The 21,473-nt window shown below is 55.6% G+C and overlaps 1 protein-coding gene across 1 annotated transcript in view; it reads right to left on the bottom strand.

Moving 5' to 3' along the window:
- Positions 1-1,672: 1,672 nt before the first annotated feature.
- The window catches only part of TPCN1 (two pore segment channel 1), a 48,597-nt gene continuing 28,796 nt past the window's right edge, over positions 1,673-21,473 (bottom strand). The window contains exons 7-28 of the mRNA XM_090292599.1: positions 21,262-21,350; positions 19,766-19,800; positions 19,153-19,211; positions 18,852-18,951; positions 16,799-16,915; positions 16,444-16,568; positions 15,626-15,674; positions 15,078-15,141; positions 13,995-14,039; positions 11,945-12,001; positions 11,812-11,865; positions 10,972-11,044; positions 9,975-10,082; positions 8,873-8,944; positions 8,247-8,336; positions 6,824-6,939; positions 6,056-6,102; positions 5,385-5,453; positions 5,133-5,217; positions 4,116-4,255; positions 3,881-3,961; positions 1,673-2,295 (exon numbers count right to left, since the gene is read on the bottom strand). Of these exons, the coding sequence (XP_090148725.1) occupies positions 2,176-2,295; positions 3,881-3,961; positions 4,116-4,255; positions 5,133-5,217; positions 5,385-5,453; positions 6,056-6,102; positions 6,824-6,939; positions 8,247-8,336; positions 8,873-8,944; positions 9,975-10,082; positions 10,972-11,044; positions 11,812-11,865; positions 11,945-12,001; positions 13,995-14,039; positions 15,078-15,141; positions 15,626-15,674; positions 16,444-16,568; positions 16,799-16,915; positions 18,852-18,951; positions 19,153-19,211; positions 19,766-19,800; positions 21,262-21,350 (1,795 nt within the window). The 3' untranslated portion in view covers positions 1,673-2,175. The remainder of the gene's footprint in view (positions 2,296-3,880; positions 3,962-4,115; positions 4,256-5,132; positions 5,218-5,384; positions 5,454-6,055; positions 6,103-6,823; positions 6,940-8,246; positions 8,337-8,872; positions 8,945-9,974; positions 10,083-10,971; positions 11,045-11,811; positions 11,866-11,944; positions 12,002-13,994; positions 14,040-15,077; positions 15,142-15,625; positions 15,675-16,443; positions 16,569-16,798; positions 16,916-18,851; positions 18,952-19,152; positions 19,212-19,765; positions 19,801-21,261; positions 21,351-21,473) is intronic.

The following is a 21,473-nucleotide window of genomic DNA, read 5'->3' as shown; positions in this document are numbered from 1 at the left end:
GTGGCCACCAACAGGCTGCTTGGCCCAGGGCAAGTCGGTGTCTGAGCTTGGTGTCACTCAGTTGACACAGGGAGTGAGGGCATCTGAGTTGGATGATGTCCTGGGCCCCTCAGAGCTCACACCCTTGGGTGACGCCCATTCTTGCTCCATGAACCTATGTGCAAGGTTGAGGATCACCTGGACGAGGCCATAGGTGACCCTGTGGAGACAGCTGTCCTTAGCCTTAGTGACAAAGGTGCCGACCAGTGGCTGGAGTCTGGCCCGTCAGCACTATTGGCCCTTTGCATTCATCCCGTTTGGCCTTTCCCAGGACAGGGCTGGGGGGGGGGGTGGGTTAGACCCCAGCCTTCCTGGTTGCAGCTCTCACACCGGGGGGGGCCTCAATGACCCTGGTGCTCCTCCCAGGCCCCTGGGGGCAGAGGAAGGACTAGAGTGAGGCCTCAGAGGCTCAGGTGGGAGGACTCCTGCCTTCCTTTAGAAGCTGCCCCTGGACTCCTGCTTCCAAAATGCCTGTCTCAGGACACAGAAGCTACAAGGCACCCAGTGTGCAAACGAAGTCCCTTCTCGGACAGGGGAAGGGGTCTGGCAGGGGGCTCGCTGATGAGCTGCCCGAGATGGCTGTGTCCCTCCAGAGACAGGATGTCAACCTCCTGATCCCTATGGGGATCTCCGTGATTCCATTTCCCCATAAGGCTGTGCTGTAAGAACAAAAAGTGCCCACACTCCTCCCTTGGGGAGGGGCAAGGCTGTGCAGCGTAGGCTGGGGGGTCGGGCTGGGCTTGGAAGGGAGGGTGAGGCGAGCTGGGGACTGCGGCCTCAGGGTCAGAACCTGCCCGGCTGGCACGAGGACATGGCACTTGGAACCTCTGCCCACCTGCCTTCCTAAGTCACGGGAGGTGGTGGAGGCAGCCGGGTTGGGTGGGAGCTATCCCGGCCCCGCCCTGCCCCTGCCTCCTGCAGCCTCTGCCCCCCTGCACTGTGAGGTTTGTAGCCCAGGAGAGCTGAACTGAAGCTCCCTCCTCTGACCCTGTGTGTGGTACGACCACCACGCAGCAGGGCGGCCACCCCGATGGCCTGCTCTGGATTCCAGTGCCGGTCCTGCTGGACCACACTGATCTCAGGGAACTCCCCAGGGGACCGGGGGCCCTCGGGCAACTGTGGGTTCTGCAGCAACCACTTCCCAGTGAGGGGCCCGACGGGCTCGGCCACAGGGCTGCCGCAGGTGCCCTGCGCCCTGTTCCCGGCGGTGGAGCCTAAGGCGCGCGTGTGAAGCATGTGCTGTCTTCAGAGAACCCTGACTTAACCGACAGGCCTTTTTGCTCGGCCAGGACAACCGCAAGCAGGAGATGGGATTCCGTGGAGAACGTCCATGTCAGGAACCAGTCTGGGTGATAGCTCTGGGCTGGCCTCTGGTTTGCCTTCCTCCTCCTCCTGCGGGGCCGGGATCCCAAATGGGGCCACGTTAGGACTTTCAGCAGCAAGAATTGAAACTGATCCAAAAGGGGTGTGGACGGAGGCTTCCAGAGCCAGGGCACGAAATGTGTCTGTACAACCTCTCGCTCCCAGCCCCGGCTGAGATCTGACCACATGGGATTAATCACACTTCTCGATTCCTCTTTCCATGAGGGCTGAGGCACGGGTCCCCAAAGGAGCGTTCTGTTACATTATCGTGTATATAGAAATTCGGCCCCCAAGGGTGTGGGTTCTTTCCTTCGTGAGTGGTTTTGTCCCTAAAGCAAGACACAGAAACCCATGGCGCAGCCACAGGGGAAGTTAGTGGGGAAGCTGTCGGCCGGACATGTTCTGAAAGCGGCGTCAGGACGGCTGCGGAGTGGATATGGCCTAGGGAGGGCTGGCCCACTTGGAAGCCAGGCCCTGCAGAGGTGGGCAGAGTCCATTCCAGCGGTCCTCTTGGAAAGGGCTTTCCAGAGCTTTCTGTCCTACAGGGTGCCTAGGGGCCTGACCGCCCCCCAAGCAAACCGACTCCTGGGGTTAAGGACACCGGGGAAAGGTGTTTACAAACCAAACCCCATCTGGTCTGTCTTCCTTTTTCTCTATATAAATAGGTGCATATATATGAATATGTGCATATGTATATACACATATTTCGATACATCATAGTAAAATGATACTATTGTGTTATTGCATAGAAAAGATGGCTTGCGTGTGCTGGGCTTAGGTGATGGTCTGGGAGCGCTGGCGGCTGCCTGGGGGCTGCTGGGTGGCGGGGACGCCACTGCCGTCCCGCTGTCGCTGCTGCTCCTCCTGCTTCCGGGCGTGCTCCTCGTACCACTCCTAGAGCACAGGGCAGATGGGGAGCTGAGCGGGCTGCACGCCCTCTGGCCCGCCCGGCGCCGCCCCCTGCCTGCCAGTCCCCTGCCAGCCCCACCCAATGGGGACTGAAAGGTCCTTTCACTCCCAGAGCTGCTGGGAATTCTGAATGTGGCCCCAAACAGGAAAATGACAGCGCTATCAGCCCCTAATGGATGAGAGGTTTGCACACAGCCTTGCGAAATGGGCTTGATGTCAGGTAGTGACATCGCCTTCTACTTGTGACCGTCATCTTTTGTCACCTCCCCTCGGGCAAGCCCTTTGAGCAGAGCAGCAGTTGTCCTCGTTCTGTACCCAAGAACACCGAGGCCGAGACTGCGGAAGGCCAAGTGGGCTAAGGGCTCTTCTAGCCCCTGCAGCGCTGCAGTGAAAGCAGCCTGAGGCCGTCCTCTGCCATTTGCAGGGACAGAGGTATTCAGGTAATTAAGGAATTAAGTAATACGGAGTATGTTTTGAAAAGAATCTGAACAACAGAACTTAAGAGCTGAAAAAACACTGCAATGTCTTGTTTCTGTGTCCCTCACCTTGCGGAGGGGCACCCGAGGCCAGGAGTGGAGGGACCCGCAGAAGCCAGAGGACAGGACAGCACCCAAGTGCGGGCTCACATGGTCGTCTCCTCTGCTTCCCGAGGCAGCTGGCCCCCCTTTCACGGGTGTGAAGTCACTGAGTGACTTGCCCAAGGCCACAGAGCCAGGAATCAAACCCAGGGCTTGTGACACCGAAGCTCCTCTTAGTTGCATGTCCCTGGGACACCCACTTCAGCGAGCCATTATGTATCCGTAACCCTCATGTTTAACAGAGAGCCTGTGGTTCATGCCAGGGTACCGCAGCGTCCCAGCCTTGTGTGTGTGGACATTGGTCATGCCTGTCCCAGTGACACAGAGGGCTTCCAGCTGTGAGGATGCCAGAAAACAGGTCACCGTGGCTGGTGAGGGAGACCATCCTCGAGCCTTGGGGCCATGAGGTGGGAGCAAAGACCCAAAGCTCATCCACTGGTAGCCCGGGGCCCACGGGCTCTGTCTGGGAGGCCGAGTGCCTGCCCACGTGGTGCTCTGCAGGGTACTTAGCTGCCAATGTGGAGAGAGGGAAGATTTTGAAAAAAAGAAAAAAAAAAATTGACTTCTTCTTTCTCTTAAATTAGAAACACCCAGTCAGAGACCGGCTGGGCACAGCAGGCCTTACTGCCATGGCCACGTTCGCTGGTCTGGGAAGAGGCCGTGTCCTCAACAGCTCCGCATGGTCCCCTCCCCCCACCTGTTATGTCTCCTGCTGTGTGCATGTCAGCAGGAGGCTGAGGTGGGGCTCTGGCGACTGCACAAGTGACAGATACGGAAGGCCAGACAGAAGAGGTGACTGTGCAGGAGAACGTGGTGAAGGGTTCAAGGTGAGCCCCATGGGCATCCCCAAACCTGCCTCCTGACCTGTGATCCCGCACCCCCGCACCGAGCCTTCCCGGCCACGGAAGGTAGGGGCCGGAGAGCAACCACCGCCCAGGAGCACGACCGCTTCCTGGCGAGGACCTGGGTGGCGTGGTCAGCGGCACTCCTACCTGGATCTCCTCTTGGTACATCTTCAGGCTCAGGTCGCTTTTAGTCCTTGATCTCCGTCCCAGAAACACCACAGCGTTTTGCTGTGGAAGAGCAGAGGCTGCAGGCTCCGCTGTGTTGGCGCCTGGTACCCGCCCATCACACTGGCCTCACCCAAACTTGAGTGATGGACTACACTCAGTGGGGGAGGGGCTACATCCGGCTACAACCTGCCCCCTCGCCACACTCCCTCCTCACCTCATTTCTCTCCATCTGCGAGAGGATCTTGAGCAGCCGGGTGACGTCCGAGGTGGCTCCCTGTGCTTCCCGGTACAGCTTGAGGACAGCCAGCAGCTCGTCCTTGGACATTTCCTTCTCAACGGTGATGCCGCCGTCAACTGCAGGGGCAGGGAGCCTGGGCTCAGAGCCCCCGTCCGGCCTGTCCCGGGTTAGCCACCCTCCCCGCTGTCCCTACAGGGGTCCTCAGTCAAACTTCCTCGGTGGACATGCCCTCTGCCTCCTGCCGTGAGAAACTTCCATCCCTTCCACCCACCGCCCCCACCAGCCCCAACCTCTGCCTTGGACGGAGGGGACCCATGGTCAGGCCGGCAGCTTCCAGGGGACAGAGGGTTTCGGGAGGGAGTCTCTGAGCAATAAGAAAATGGTCAGAGAGCCTGATATGACAGACTTGGAAACAAGTAGGAGCAGGTACGTGGCCGTTTTGATGGAGGAAAGAACAGAGGATCAGTGTGCAGAAAGCTACGCAACCTGGGAAAAGCCAGGCAAGTGAGAAAGCTGGGACTGCCGAGCTGCAGAGGGCAGGGCTATGGGCGCTGCAGTCTGCAGTATTTATGCCCTTTACTTCCAGAACCAGGGTGTGCAAATGTGACCTAGAAACGTGGAGGCAAAAACTGAAAGGAGGAACAGCTACGAGTGAGAAGCCTCTGGGAGATGGGCAGATGGGACACACGGCTGCTACGTCTCCAGTAAGACTGCCTCTGCTGCGCGAGTCTTCTTAAGCTTTGACGTGCACTATTTTTACTTAAAAAATGAGATCAAGAGCATGTTTCTGTCATTAAATATTTGAAAATCAATGAAAATGAGAGATCTAGAAAGATAACATAAGCCAGATGCATAAGCTGAACTGTCAGAAGGCTGGACAACCAGACACGAATTGCCAGCCAGCCCATAGCTGACCCCTGGGTGGCCAGCCAGCCAGCTAGACAGACAGACAGCCAAGCAGCAGGAAGTGATGCTCCTGCTCCTTGCACAGACCTTCCGAGTCCTGGTTCTTGCGGCTGAAGTTCATGCGGAAGACAAAAGCCTCGAGGATGAAGGCGACGATGATCGTCATCACCACCTGCCAGACAGACAAGGGGTCAGAGAGGAGGGAGTGAAGGGGTGAGCTGCTTTGGGGCTCCACCCCCAGCAGAGACGCAAAGGTGTGTGCCCGGCCCTCTCCTCCCTGAGCTGCCCCCCAATGATCAGAGGCGACAGCAGGAAGAGCATCTGTGGCCCTAGACCTACCATGGTCACGATATAAAAGGTCATGAAGTAGAGGCGGCTCCAGTGGGAGGTCTGAGAGGTGATGCCTTCCTGCAGACGGGGGGAAGCACCCAGTAAGCAAGCGCAGGGTTGGGGTCAGGGAGGAAGTCAGTGTCTCCTTAGGCTGATCCATGGCCCCTGGCATTGCCAAGCTTTTTGCAGACCCTCCCTGGTTTGCCTTTGGCTGTGGGAGACACAGGACGGGGACCTCGGTCCCCTGGGTCTAAAAATTCCCCTTTGCTGCATAGGCCTGCATGGTCCCTAGGACTAACAGTCTTTTTCTTAAGTAAGGGTGGCCCTTGGAAGAGTTTAAGGAATTGAAAACAGTAACCAACAACCCCTGCCACAGTGCTTCTTGACTGAAAAGTCTCCGCCACAGTGGAGGGCAAAGGACAGAGACCTGGAGGCAAACTGGCAGTTACTGGCTGCTGGGGATGTGTGGAGAGCAGGGACGGAAGCCAAGGCCAGCCAAGGAGGTGGCTCCTGAGCCCACGCGGTGGCCCTCCCGGCACAACGCCAACCCAGTGTGCCCTGGGACCCCACCCCCGCAGGGACTGGGAAGAGCCAAGTACACCTCACTGGGCAAGGGGAGACACAGAGTGGGCCTCAGAGAACAACGGGAAGACTCCCATAGGAACTAACAAGGTCCTTACCATGATGATATACCAGTTGTTGACAACTGTGAGCTCGAACAAGGTCACTGCCAAAGGGAAGGGAAAAAGAAAAGCATCTTGATCAGACCCACTTTTTCCAAGTCAGTTTCAAGTAGCCTTTCTCCAGAGATCCTGGGCACCGTGCACCTAAATGATGGGGTCCCTGTCTGCCAGCTTGGGCTGTGAGCTCCAGAAAGATCCACCAAGGCCCTCCCTGAGTGCCCGCCCCACAGAAAGTACTGCCATCCTGGTCTGAGCCCAGATGGAAGCGCCCTTTGCCTGAGCGGCCTGTGATGGACCAGGGCTGGAGGTAAGGGTGGGGCACTGGGGAAAGAGCACACAGATCTGGGGTCCCCTTCCTCGAGGAGCTGTGTCTGGCAGAGCCATACAGCCCAGGTGCAGAGTCCCATGGGCTTGATCTGAGCAATCAAGGGCACTGTGGCAGGCTCATGGCTGGGTCCCACCTGTGACTGCGGGGTTGAGACCAGGAGGGTGGTTCCCTAACATCAGGCTGAATTCCTCCCAGCAAAGCATGGAGCTCTCGGGCTCCCTGACCCTGAAAAAGTCTCAGAAAAGAAGTAACCCTGGCGGCGGACTGAGCCCGGGACCTGGCCTGGCCTGCGGCCCTGAGGCTGCACAGCACATGCTCCCTCTGGGCTGGGGAGGGCTCGAGGAGGTGGGAGAGGCTGCACACAGCTTCGCTCTTCCACCTGGGACCTGCAGTGACAAAGGCCCAGGAAGTGTCCCGCCCAAGATGTCTGCACTCACCAAAGCTGTTCAGGAGGTTGTCAAAATTATTGAGATAATAGTAGCCGTCCTCCACCACGGTCCTGTTGCCCACAGTGTGATTGAGCCGGCGGTAGGCATCTGCCACTGTGCTTGTACTGGCCGGGGAAACAAAGGGGCAGAAGGAGTGGTCACAGCACCATCGGTCACCTTGACGGAGGACCAACTTTGAGCTAACCAGGGTCTGACCAAGGAGCGCCGGCCCGGCCCGGCCTGGTTTCCTGCTCGGCACGCCTCCCCTGAGGCTTGAGGCGGCCCTTGGCTCCCCGCACCTGCCCCCGGGCTTGCCCCCCTGATCTGCCTCCACTTGGCACTTCTCTGCCGCTGGCCAGGCCTCCTCTCTCTGAGCTACCCTTGCAGGACACTGCTGGGCGGGGAGAGGCTGCTCCTCCTCTGCCCATCCCCCGCCCCCGACCTGGGATTTGCTCTTAAGACCAGGTGACGGGCAGGCAGCAACCTGGGGAGGGGTAAGCTCCGTGTAGGGCTCCCTCTGGCACCTGGCCAGCTTTTCTGATAGGTTGTTGCTGCTGTCCTGAGAGCCAATTTGCTACTTTTATTTAAATCCTTTATGGCTTATCTGTTAAAATCCATGCTGATGTTTCCGCCAGGCCGGTCCTTGGGCACCCAGGAGCATGTTCAGAAAGCAGGGTGCTGAGCGTCTGGCCAGGCACACTCTATCAAATTTGCAGGTGGGGTCTGGAGTTTGCACTTTTAAGTAGCTACCCTGGTGATTCTGAAAGTCTGTGAAGGCGTCTACTTTCCAATTCAGCCTGACACTCAAATCAGGTGCCAGTGTGTCTCGAAGGTGTTTCTTTATCAGCGCGTGAGGACATGAGGACCAAATAGAGACGAGAACACTGGACGGAGAATTAGCGGCACAGGACACTGATTTCATCCCAGCAGCTTGGAGGGAGGGAGGAGGGAGGGGAGGAGAGGCCACAGGGCTTGGCTCCCCACTCTCCATTCCTGTCCCCACAGATGGGTGTCCATCTATCTTATCCTAACTGGCTGCCCCTGGTTGATGTGTCTGCCCAGGTCCCCAGCCGCCCCTGGAGAGACATGGAAGGCAGCCATGGGCCTTGGGCCACAGGCCACACTTGGTCCTTGAGAGCTGATGGGGGCCTGGCTGAAGTGCAGCCCCTGAAGTGGGGGGCAGGGGCACTTGCTCAGATGTCCTCACTGCAGAGACAACTCCTTGCCTCCGGGTCCCCCACTGGGCTACCACACTGACTGAGCCCTGAAAGCAAAGCAAGGGGACTCCGGGGGCTTTCATGGGCCTGTGGCTTGGACGGGCGTGTCCCTGGGGACCCAGCGGCCAGGGGCAGGAGGGCAGCCTGTCCAGGCGCTGATCCTCTGGAAGGGCAGGCGGCCAGGGGCGGGCAGGCAGCGCCAGCAGCATACTCACTTGCAGCAGTTGGGGTAGAGGATGCCACAGAAGAATTCCATGCCCACGATGGCAAAGGAGTAGTAGAAGATGAGCAGGGTGAGGCCCAGGCTGGGGAGGAGGCCAGAGGCACGGGTGACCGAGGGCCAGGCCAGAGCGCCCGCCTCCTCCGGCAGCCCGGCCTCCGCGGACCCACTGAGCTGGCTGGTGGAGAGGCATGCCCCGAGCCAGGTTTACCGACTAGAAAGTGCCTGCGGGGAAGGGGCCTCCTGACTCAGGTCTGGGGCAAAAACGGCCTGGAGGAGGACTCTGAACAGACGCCCCTTGACCAGAGATTCACCCCTTACCTGTGAAGGTAGACTCACAGGTGACCCCTTACCTGTGGACGTAGACACAGGTGGTAAGTGAGGTGACAGCTCCCTGCCCTCCCTACTAAATATTTTGGATAGGTCAGTGGAGAAAGTGACAGGGAGACCTGTGGTCAAGAGTTCAGTTTCCTCAAACGCCCATCAGCCTCTTGACTGCAGCCCTTTGCGGGGCTCCTCCTCTGCCCCTGCCCCCGCCCCCGCCGCCCAGCTGCCTGCCCCCAGGGGCAGGGGCACAAGCCTTGGGACACCTTGCCCTGGGGCCCAGAAGTAGGGCAGTACCTGGCCATCCGGGGCAGCAGCTCAAACATGGTGTCCAGCACGTTGCGGTAACGCTTCTTCAGCTTGAACAGCCTGAGCAAGGGAAGGAGGCCAGGTCACTCGCAGGCGGACGCAGGGTGTGGCCACAGCCCCTCCTGCCACAGGCCCAGGGCTTGCTCATCCACCTGATCCTCGATTGCCCTCACTCGGGTGACTCACCCCCTGGGGGCGGGGGGGGCCCAGGACATCGGGCTGGATGGGCCTGTCCCTGAAGGGACACACAGCTGTCTGTGTGGCAGTGTCTTCCTCTGATGCGGAGGGAGCACGTGGCTGTCCACCACATGCAGCCAGGGGCTCAGAGCAGGCGTGGCCTTGCTCAAGACTGTGCAGCGCACGCAAGAAGGAAGGGAACAGCAGCCCACGCTATGGAGGAGCCCCGGGTGGCGGCTCATTTGGCAAAGGAAGGGCGGCGGTGTGCAGGGAGGAGCTGACATCTGCCTGGCCGGCCGCCACCACCGGGCATGGCAGCAGGCTCTGCTAGAGACACCACCCTGCACCTGCCCCAACCCCCACCTCTCCTGCCAGGAAGGGGGGGACGGGACGAGGGGCACGGGTGGGATCGCAGCTGGACGACCCAGAGGAAAACCAGGCTCCTGAAGGGACAAAGAGCTCAAGATCCCTAAGGAGTGAGGGACACCGTCCCCGGAGCCAGACCTCACTGAGTCCCTACAATGGTCCCTGGGAAAAAGGTGAGACCAAGTGAGGGGTTTTCTTAACAAGAGGCCGTTCCAGAAAAGCGAGGGAGGCCCTCAGAAGTCCCTTTGAACCCTGAGAGGCTGTGCCTTCTGACTTGAGACTGTGAGCACGTGTGTTTCTACGGCCATGGCGGGTAGCACGAAAGGCCAAGTTCCCCGAGCCGTGTTTCTCTTCCACAGTGAGAAGTGACCGGTCCCAGTGACATGAGGAGACAGTGGCCCCTGGGTGCTTCTGTAGGGGGTATGGCAGCCTCTGACCCCAGGCTTGTGAGTCTTCTGGCTCATTCTGGTCACTTCCCAGACCAGTCCCCAGGCTTTTCCCACCTTCCCCTTGCCCGCCTGTCCCCAGCCCCAGCCCTGCCCGTCACCTCAGCAGCTGGAGAGGACGCAGAACCACTATGAAATAGAAGGGCTCCATGTTGAAGGCCAGAGCCAGCAGTCCCAGGAAGGCGAACGCCGTGACGGAGAAGTCAAACCTAGGAGGGACAGGGAGAGCGGTCCACTGGGCGCGCCGGCCTCCCTCACCACGACTGGCATCCCCATCCCATTCTTGGCGTGTCCTTCCACGGCGCCCACTTGTCAACCACAGCAACAGCAGAAGCATGCCCAGTAGGGTCCGGTGGCCGGCCAGGCAGGACACAGCCCCCTGTCACCCTGCGGTTTCTGAGGTCAGCGTGGCCAGGTACCATCACAGCCACATCTTGGGGGTCAGAAATGCCTGGCACCCACCCCCCAAGGTCCTGCACTGGTCTAATGACAGACATCGGTTATACTGGTGACTGTCTGCCTTGATGAGGTCCCTGAGGGAAGGGACAGGGTTGGCAAGATTCCACCGGGAGACTGGGGAACCCTGAGCAGGGCAGAGGCCCCTCTCCCGCAGAGCCACACGGAGACCCTGGACTGTGCTGCCCGGGCCCTTCTCTATTCATTACCTTGCTTCCCTCTCACAACCCAGACCTGGTGGGTGTAGCTCGGTTTCATGGGTGAGTTAACTTTAATGGGCAGTAAGTGACCTCTTGAGGTCTCAGTGGGACAGGGAGAAAGGGCTCAGTGAGGTGGTGGCACTTCCTTCTCTGTGGGCACCATGGATTTTGGGGAAAAGAATTTAGTTGTGTGGGGGATGGGGAAGATCCCGCCAGCCTCAGGACCCTCAGAGGCCACGAGCAGAAGGAATTGGCGTGGGTGGCCTGAGATAGTTAGACCACAGCCTGACCCTCGGGAGTCCCGGAGCCGTGGGCAGAGCAGCAGGAGACAGAGGCCGTGACCTGTCCTCTGTAACTGCAGACATGGCATGTGTGCTGTGGGTGTGAGAGGGCTGGCGGTCTTCACTCATGTCTGAGATGGGGGAGACATGCCTCCACTTACAGATTCCATCCGGAGGACAGGTATTCAACAGGGCCCAGGCCGGCCACCTTCAGGGACAGCTCCACCCCGTAGACTGTGGACAGAGTGGGCCATTAGCAGCGGTCCCAGCATGGCCTCCCACACCTGGCCTGGCTCCGTTCCCTCTTTGAGACCCTTCCCCCTCAGGCCACGTGCCCGCCAGGCATCCATGTCACATACATGCTGCTGTCAAGTGCAGGTTCCAGGAGAGGAATGACTTGCTGGGAAGGAAGGCCCGCCCTCCCCTCTCTGGGAGTGGCCCAGCTACCCTTCCGTCCACACACAGGTATGTCCTGCACTTCTTCTGGGCCAGGCACTGTGCCGGGTGCTGGGCACGCACAGGGGGACAGCACAGGGCAGTGCCCACCCAGCAGGGCTCCGAGTGCAAATGGGAGCCAGGACTGTGAGCGGGTCATGACGACCCAGTGTGCGCAAGGACAGAAAAGGAGGCGGCGGGATGTCGGTCAGTGCAAAGGCCCCAAGGTAAGTAAGGGCGTGGGGCACGCAGGAGCAGGAACACCAGGCTCCTGGAGGCACAAAGAACCCAGGGGGGCTGCAGGGTGGGGCACGGGTGGTGGTACTGGCCAAAGATGAGGCCAGAGAGAAGGCTGAAGGGACCCTGTATGGCCAGGCAATGTGAACACACCCAAGAGGGGGACTGGATCTGGAGGGCAGAGGAGAACCGTGAGAGACTTGGAAACAGGGGCGGACGGAATCAGACTTAATGTCTGCTCGCTTCTTGGCAAGTGTCCCCATTTTAGAGCAACGAGGTCCTAAACCAAAGGAGAGTTCTCCTAGCTAGACACCATGTGACAGACTTACTAGTCAGAAAGACGAGGGAACTCCAGGGCACGCGCTTGGAGAAGAAGTTCCCGCCTGTAGGACAGAGAGGCAGCCGCTCAGGACGCCAGCCAGGTGTGCCCACAGGACAGGCCAATCCCCCAGCCGGGCTCACCTTTCAGCATGAAGGTCTCCACAAGGACCCAGACCCCATTGATGGCCACAACCAAGTCTGCAACAGAAAGCACAGGTGGGTGTGAAAACCCGCAGGCCACCGTGACAGCCTGTGACTAATTTCTGGGCAGCTCTGGGAAATTCGGAGAGCGGCCATTCCATATGCCCAAGTGACAGGTGACTTCGTCCCCTTAGCGCTTTCACCACGGGAACTAAATCAAGAGGTGGTTTCCCTTAGAAACAGCTATGAATTTCTGAAAACAACCCCCATGGCACTGTATGGGTACCGGTAAAGACATTTTGGTAAGACCTACAGCTCATTCTAAGTCAGTAAAACTGTGGACAATATACAAAGGGTCTGAGTATTAAAAGAATTTTGTTTTTCCTTAGAGATGTCTGATTTTAAAATGACTACATAGTTAGCAAAATGCACATGCATCTGGCCTTTCACTAAGCAATCCCACTGCTAGGAACCCAGCCCAACGAGACACGGGCAAATACCCACCATGGTGCACACAGAAAGCTATTCACTCGAGAGCTACTTATGGTAGCAAAACACCCAGAAACAACAGGGAACCGGTGGATTAACCTACGATATGGTCATGAAAAGGTACACTACCCACTATACAAAGAAATGAGGGACATCTCCATATATTATTATGCAGTGGTCTCTGGGATACATTGTTAACTGAAAAAAAAAAAAAAAGCAAGGTAGGAAAAAGCACGAGAGGTATGCTATCGTTGCAGACAGGGAGAGGTACGCATATATGCATCTATTTAATTTTTTAAAAATGGAAGGATAAACCACTTTAAAAAAGTTACCCCACTGGAGGTGGTGACAAGAGGTAAACAAGACTTCTTTGAAGGATCTGACTTGGAACCATATAAATATTTTACTTAATTATTAAACAAAATTAAATGTAAAAGAACAATCCATAAAAGTTAAAAATAAAATAAAATAAAGAAACCTAAATGTATATTCAGTTGGTGACACACTGACATGGGGAAGAACCATTCCAGGGCACCTTAAAACACAGCACTCTGCCCAGGGTCCCTGAAGCGGTGTTTCTAGAAATGACATGGCTGGGGTGGGGTGGTGTGGTTTTTCAGGGACTGCAGTGTGTGTGCTGTTGGTTAAAGCAAATGAGCCATTGCGTCAGTGTCGCTGGGAACCAAGATTTTACAACTGAGAATCGAGACAGGAAAGGATGCCGAAGTTAGGGAAAAACTCCACAGTCCTAAATGTGAATTAGGAATATCAGGATAAACTCATATTAGTTTATCTTTAAAAATACCAAGACCCTACCTCTGTCCAGGAAAAGGCCTGGCAACAATAATGGGCCCCAAGCCCTGAGCACCTCCAGCACCTCCGACTGTGGTCTCTAAACACCATTCCCCACTGCAGGGACCAGAGCTCCTTGGAGAGACTGACCCCAGTCAAGCCTCGAGATCAGTACTGTCTAAGAAAATGCTCTGTGACGATGGAGATGTCCTCATCTGGGCTGTCCTATGGGTCGTCATTAGCTGTCTCTGGCTACTGAGCACCTCAGATGTGGAAACTGAGTTTTTAATTTTAATTAGCGTAAATGTAAATCGCCACCTGTGGTCAGGTGGCTGCCACACAGGACAACACAGCTCTGCACAGAACTGCTGAATTACACAAAACAAGTCACAGAGGAAATGCAAAAACGAAGGCTGAAGGACACACGACTCTGTTTCTTCAACTATGTATTTAAAGTGGGAGAAGAGGGATGGAGGGGGAACCTACAGGTTAAAGGACATGGAATTGGCTCCCGAAACTATCTAGGTCTGCAGAGGGTATAAGGAGCCAGAGTGAGGGTGCAGATGCACAAGGAAGACTGGCCACGGGATGATAATGAAGTTGGGCGGTGGGTACGTGGATGTTCATTATACCCTCCACTTTGATACATGCCTGGAATTTTCTATAATGAAAAGTCAAAACCTGTAGAACCAACCTCCTGCCTCTCCACCTCCCGGAAGAGTGAGGCTCAGGAGGAAAGGGGCCCAGAGCTGGGATATTTTGCACTTACACATGAAATACTGAAAGGCTTTGGACTTCACGAGGATATTAATTCCTATTGGGAGAGAGGAAACGTTAGCACTGACGCTTGCATATGCAGGCACACATTCCCCAACTGCGTCGTTCATGCATGAAAGCAACCAGGGTATTCACGCCCGGGGTGAAAAGGAGGGGCCTGTTCTGCGAGCGGCGCTCAGGCGCCCGGACACCTGGACACAGCTGCACTGACCACAGCTGCTCTGGGACAGCCTGGAGCCGGGACAGCACGAACCAAGTGTTGCGGCCCGCTGCTGAAACCCCGCGTCACTGCTGACCTCGGCCCCGGACAGGTTATTCCTCCAGCCGAGTACTATCACCCCAGTAGGACTGAAAACCCTCCTGAGAACACGGAGTAACAGCTGTGCCCAAAGCCCCAGCTGTGGGAGAAATCACACAAAAAGGATGTATCGTCTTCACTCGTCATCAGAGTGGCCCAGACCCAGACTTCTGGCTTTTTGTATGAGCTCCCTGTGAGCTGACCACAGCCCCATGTGGAACTTCAAAAACTGGCATTAAATAACAGGGCGACTCTTAGGTAAATAATACGGGCACTCTGATTTAAAATATTCGAATTTGACACTATGCAAGGGATCCTATACATGAGGCATATATCCTGCCACAGGAGGATGGGCGAAATGCACTATTAGATAAAAAGGCAGGTTTCAGAACAAAATATATAATGCAATCGTGTGACTGCTTTTAAAATGTACAGGAAAAAATAACCAACATCAGAAGGCAACACATTAGAAAATGCACAGTGGTTATCTTTGGATGGGAAAATTTCACTGTCCTCTAATTACCAGACTTGGTCAATTTTCTTTAATAAATGAATATTCCACAAATGTCTTTTGGTTTGGTTTTTAAGTTACCAATTTCCTTCCTAGTCCAACACTTATTCCCCTGCGGGGTAATCACATTCTCTCTGTCTCTTTTACACACTCAGACGTTCACACACACACAACCTCTGAGCATGCTCTTCCAGTGCCCGCCTGTAGTCTCTGGAAACTTCCATCTGTCTCCAGCTGCCAAGATGCCACATTCAGGTGAGCCTTACCTTTGAAGATGAGGAATGCTGTCCTGGGAAGCTCATCAAACCAGTGTTCTCTGTTTCTCTTTGCCTGGCCAGGAAATAGGGCCATGGGGAAGGGTGTTAGGACCAGGGGCCAGAACCTAGCCCTGGGGGCCAGGATCCCCTTCCTGCTCACCAGGTGAACTTGGGGAACAGTGAAAACACTCAGGGATCTAAGTAACAACAAGGCCAACCAATGTACACTGGGCATTTAAATGGGCCACGTGTGTGCATTATTTTTATATGATCCTGAAAATAACTCTGTAGGTTGGAACTATCATCAGCCCATTTCCCAGGTGAGACAAGCCTGGGGAAAGTTAGATACGTGGCCTGATGTCACGGGGTGACCAGGACACTGCATCGCATGTGTACAGGCAGAGGGGGGGCTGGGGCCCCCTGGTGTCCCTGCAGCACTCAGAACGGGGCTGTTCCGGCCGGGAAAGAGCTGGACCTTCGGGGCCTCTCGGCCTCATGCCCCCGTGGAGCCGTCTGCCCACTCCCTCTCTGGTCTCACGCATGTAGCATGTACTCACCTTCCACTTCAAGGCGGTGACTTCATAGATATCATAAAAGTCCTTCAGGCTGCCATAGCAACAGGAAAAGGCAGAAAAGTCAGAACGCTCCCAATGAGCTTCGCTTCTCCCTCACCCACCTGTGGTCGCCTTTAAGGGGTGAAGGTGGGAAGCGGAGCCGAGACATCGGGGAGCCCCGGCCCCTCAGCGCCCAGGGCCCCTTGGCCTCCTCCTTCCTCTAGTGCTTAGTCTGCACTGAGTGACAGCTTCACTCCCCTGGAAACTAGAACTCCTACAGGGCGGGGGCCTGGGCCTCCCCTAGCAGAGGACTTAAGGGAACAAAGGGGCTGAGAGTTCAGCCCAAACAGAGCTCCCTCCCGTCTCTACAGCCGGCCAGGCCAGCTTCCTTCCAATCGGAACCGAAGAGGAGGCTTTGGTCACTTGCAGTCCAGAAGAGTGAGACGGCCCCAGAGATGCCGGGGCCAGTTCGCCAAGGCTGAGCAAGGGGTGTGTGTGCACATGCGCCCCACTCTGTGGATCTGCTCACAGACGGCTGCCCCCTCACTCTTAGCTCGAAGGGGAGCAGCTGGCTCAGTCTATTTCATGATCCCAAACACTCCTTTTTTTGTCAATGCAGCTTGAATTAAATTGGAGTGGGACTTCTGTTGCTTGCAGAGAGACTCCTGACAAGTACGGTCTACGTGTCTAAGAATCTCAAAGAAAACTAAAGTCTCTAAGAGGCCCCCTGCCCGCCCACCTCCCAGAGCCTGGCATGCCCCAGCCCCGTCCTCCATGCCTCCTCAGGCCACAGTGCCCCCCCGCCTGGCCTGCGTGCCCACCTGAGCAGAGGTGTGTTGCTCTGATTCAGGGCCTTAAAGGTAAGATAGCGCTCCCCGGCACTCATCCGGGGCTTGTAGAAGCGCAGCAGGCCTTCAAACTGCCTGTAGGAGATGCCGGCGGGCCTCTGGGGGAGAGGAAGGGCGGCAGTGTCAACACAGGAAAATACAGAGCCCAGACTGCCCCTTCCCCTGGGGACAACCACTCCGGGTGCCCAGCACAGCAAGGATCCCAGGGTGCCTGGCTCCCTCTTGTCCTCCTAAGGGCAGGACTCCTGCCATGCTTAGGGGCTGCCCAGGGCAAGGGAGGGGAAGCAGGGGCCAACGCCCTCCCAGCCCAGCCCCCACTCCTCCCTACCCGCTGGCTGATGAGCAGGCCGTAGGCATGCTGGATGGCAGTTCGCTTGTGCAGCAGCAAAGACTTGAACTTGCGTTTCTCGATGTCATTGAAGGTGTCAAACACCACGGCCAGGAGCTGTGAAGGAAAAGCAGAGACCTGGCTCCCCTGCGTGGCGGGGCCTCAAGGAGTCAGGAATGTATCCTCTGCCTCCGGAGGGCGCTCCTCCACATACCCCAGACCAGCACTTGGGGTAACCTCCTGCCTGCCTCTCCTGGAGCAGGAGTCTGTCTCTAAGTCCCAGCAGGGGAAGGCGATGCATTGCCATTTGTGAATTTTCCCTCTTCAGATATGTGAAGGCGCTGTTAATACATTTCCCCAGAAATTGTTTCTCTCCACCTACAGCTGGGCAGTTGTGTAAGGTGAGAAGGAAGCAGGAAAGCGGGTACTGGCCTCAAAGCCCAGTTCAGTTCCGTAGGATGGGAGAGGCTGCATGTCCATCCTGCGCCCTCCCGACCTAGGAGCAGGGAGGGGCATCATATGCCAGATGCTCCCTGGGCTCCGTCCTTGTTCCCTGTCCTGGTGGGTCACAGCTTCACGCACTGGCCCCAGGAATCGGGGGAATGAGGACGCCCGCCGTAAGGGCACAGCATTCTGGAACCGCCCAATGCCAAGGTCAGCACATTAACAACACAGCCGGCATTACCAGGGGCGATGGTAGGGTGGAAGCAGAATCTGAAAGAAGCCTTTTTCGAAGCACTTTCTTTTTCTTTCAAAAATATGTTGGGAGAAAAATCTCTTGTTCTTTCCATCCCTTCAAATTGTACCTGCCCCCTGCCCCCATTTTTTCCCCTTTAGATCAAGAAAAGGCCAGCAAACCTTTTCTGTAAAGAGCCAGAGAGCAACTATTTTAGGCTCTGGAGGCCAGATGGTCTCTGAAGAAACTATTCGATCCTGGTGTTGTAGCAAGAAACCAGCCACAGAGGATATGAAAACAAATGGGCGTGGCTGTGTGCCAATAAAACTTTATTTATAAAGGCAGGCTTTGGTGAGCAGGCTGTGATTTGCAGACCCTTACCCTGGATTTTAACAACAAATTAAAATAAATGAATTACACATAATACATTGTTATGATTCAAAACTAACTGCAAGATATAAGAACTGTAATGTGCATGAAGACTTATCCAACATATTTCTTTTTGGTTTTGAGGAATAACATTTTTTTTTCCTTTTAGAGACTTGTAAATTTTTAGCTCTCACACAGCTACTCCAGAGAAAGTGTTTTCTATTTCTCCACCGGGCCTGACTATGATGATTGGTGTGAGAACGCTCTTCTGAGGTATAAAAATAAACACAAGGCTTGATAAAAGCCTTGGCCTGATAATCCTGGCACTGACATGTGGCCTTGGCCCCGGCCTAATGGTGATCAGCTGACGGTAGGGACATGCCTGGTGGCCGGCCGAGCCTCCCTGAGCGCCTCCAGAGTTCCCAGCGTGTACAGGGCTTCATGTCCTCCTTAACAGAGCATGTCATCCCGTATTGGACTTTCTGATGGTTCGTGATACACAGAGTGTGAATATACAAGATGCCCCAGGGCGTGGGTGTGGTAGGGCCGAGTGGTTAAGAGCAGGGCTTAGGCCCAGACCAGTTCGCCTGGCGACCCTGAGCTATGCGGCTGTGGGCAAGTCATTCTGTCCGTCTGGCCCTCAGTTTCCTCAACTACAAACTGAGAATCATAACAAGACCTCCAGGGTTTTCGTGTCAAATCATTTAATCCACTTTGCATGGTGCCTGGGTAAGGCTTCCTAAGTGCCAGCTTTTATAGTCACTCTATTATATCATCTGTCTGCTGGGAGAAGGCACAGGTCCCAGGAGAGCCCTGGCTTAAACCCCAGCACTTTCATCAGCAGCAGCGACGGTAAGAACCCAGGGAGGCTGCTATCGCTGGGGGGGTTCCACACTGCACTCGACTACAGTCTGGGTCATCGGCCGATGGCAGTCCCTCCTTCGTCACCCCCATGACGGCCAGCACTGTGCAGGCCGCTCCAGCAGAGCACGAGACAGGGCCACTCACCAGGTTCATGATGAAGTACAGCTCGATGGAGAGGTACACGATGAAGAAGACGCAGGACCAGGGGTTCCGGGAGTAGGAAGGCATCATCACGTCTGGGAAGCTGCATTGGCGGAGTATTACCCGCAGGGCCCCGTGTCTGCCACCTCCGCCTTCTCCAAGGACATCTCTCTTTCCTGCCTTCCCAGCCCCACCCTGTCCTCCCCGACTCCCAGTCACCAGGCTATTCTCACTGCTCCCAGGGCCCTGAGCCCCTGGCTGGGCACTAGCAGAGGGCAGGTGCCAAAGCAGAGCCCAAACTCACTTGGCCGTGGTCAGAAGGACGAAGAGACTGACGATGCTGCTCTCCAGGGTGCTGAAGTACTGTCCAAGGAAGAAGGCACAGGATGCGCTGGCACCAGCCCGAGAGCCGCGCCAGCCTGGAAGAGGCTGCAGTGGGCCACCTGCAGCGCCCTGCCCCTCTCCCTCCCTACCCCACCCCACCCCACCAACTCTCCCTCCTCCCACAGACTCCCAGAGTGATGGCAGAGGGATAAGCAAATGTGGAGGAAGGATGCCGTCTTCCTGAACTCTGCTCCTGGCAGAAGCAGACAACCAGCTTTGGGACTTTTCTCCCAGAGAATCACGTTTGCACAATTAGCTTGACTTTCCTTCACTGTAACCTCCACCACAATGTTCCCATGTTCCAAATCTGATCCTGAAAACATGACTCTTAGGAAGGGAAAACATGCCCCTAACACTCAAGGAAGGAAACAGCTCAGGTCTGGGTGATGGGGACATTCAGGGGCCATAGCTGTGATGAGAAGCCAGGAAGGGCCTCCCTTTGTAATGTAGTTAGGGAGTCAGTCCAGCCACCTTGCCAGAGGGGTAAGGCCTCACATAAAGGAAGAAACAGACAAAACATATTGATTACTTACTGGATCTGATGGATTTGGGGAGAACAAGTAGAAACCTAGGAGGTAGCGGAAAACATTGAAAAGAGGGTTAGAGCAGAGGTCCCAAACCCAGATGTCAAAAGACTGGACCAATAAATGTAAATGAGAGCAGTGGGCAGAAGGAGGCAATAGGGAGTGGTGAGGACTGCGGCACTCTGGGCAATATGTGTTCTATCTAATGGGAACGGGTGATATTGGGCACTGGGTAATTGCAGCTATTTGGAAATGTGGCCCGAGTACCATCAAGTCTAGTATTAAAAAGGCTAGAAATTTGTACTTTTGTATAAAAATCCCATTTTAAAATGTCACCTCAACATTGTCAGACTAAACAAAACTTATCTACAGGCTGGATTTGGAATCCAGACTGCCGGTTTGCAACCTCTGGTTTTGAGAACGTGATGGCCAAGTAATAATTCCAAAGGGACCCCATTGTTCCTCCCCCTAGGAATGGACTATTCCCTCCAGTTCTTGAAATCCTGTAGGAAAAGTGAGAAAGTTTAGCCTCAGGGGAAGTTAGCCCCATCTTGCAGCACAAAGAAAGTTCCTCCGAGAGTGGGTGGAGGGGGAGCCAAAGGTTTGGGACAGATCAGTCACAAAGGCTGGGGGTGGGGGGCTGCCCTTAAGAGTCAGAGCACTATGGTTCCACTGTCTTCATCACACTAGGACTAGAGAAGGGACCTCAGGCCTCCTTGTCATGTTCCAGGATCCCCACTAAGCCCTACGTCTGCGTGGGGTGCCATCATGTTCCAGGATCCCCAGGGTCTAAGCCCTATGTCTGTATGGGGGTGCTGTCATGTTCCGGGATCCCCACTAAGCCCTAGGTCTGCATGAGGTGCCGCACAAACACTTGGCCTTATTTGAAGAGGCAAGGCCTCCGCAGGGCTAGAAAGGCTGTGATCTTGCTTTTCTATCTGGTGATGCTGAAGTGTGCAGACCTTAACGTCCTCCATATGCCATAAAGAAACTGACACATGTCCACCAGGGAACACACGAGGACGTTCACTGGGGTGTGACTTGTGATAGTGAAAAATGGCACCCGCAGAACAGATAAACAGACCTGGGTATATTCACTACACTCCAGTGAAAATGAACACGTGACATCTACATATATCAACACGAATGAACATCAGATGAGCACCCTGCAGAAGGGGACGTGCACATTACATAATCACTTACATAACAGAATGCGCGCGCTACTGAAGGAAACACAAATATAAAGTGAAACTCTACAGACATGCATGGCAATGCTGAGCGGAGGACGCAGGCGGTTCTTGGGGGAAATTGAGATCATGAAAGACAACAAAGGGGGCTTCTATTTTATTTCTAGTTCTTCATTTCGTAAGCTGGAGTCCCTGGGTGTTTACAGCACTTGGAGAACCTTTCTGAATTTCCAAAACTGTCAAAGTAAATTGCAGCCCCTCCACCCACCGTGACTTTGCTTTTAGAGGCCACCTGGTCCTGGGGTGCAGGGAACTCACCGAGGATGGCGAAAATGACCATGAAGAAGAGGAGCAGCAGCAGGATGTCCATGAAGGGTGGCAGGGACTGGAAGATCTGCCGGAGGTTGCTGGGGAGACACAGGGGCCGGGCGGAGTGAGTGAGGTGCAGTCGGGGGCAGGGCAGGGCCCGCATATGTGCTTATAGAGACCGGGGCCTGGTGCCCCCGACTCACAGAACACTAAATCCCGTG

Source organism: Furipterus horrens, unplaced genomic scaffold (assembly GCF_987537825.1).
Source record: "Furipterus horrens unplaced genomic scaffold, mFurHor1.1.pri manual_scaffold_11, whole genome shotgun sequence".
In the NCBI taxonomy this organism is placed as follows: domain Eukaryota; kingdom Metazoa; phylum Chordata; class Mammalia; order Chiroptera; family Furipteridae; genus Furipterus; species Furipterus horrens.
Note: the sequence above shows the minus strand (reverse complement) of the source record. Positions and strands in the feature narration are given on the sequence as shown.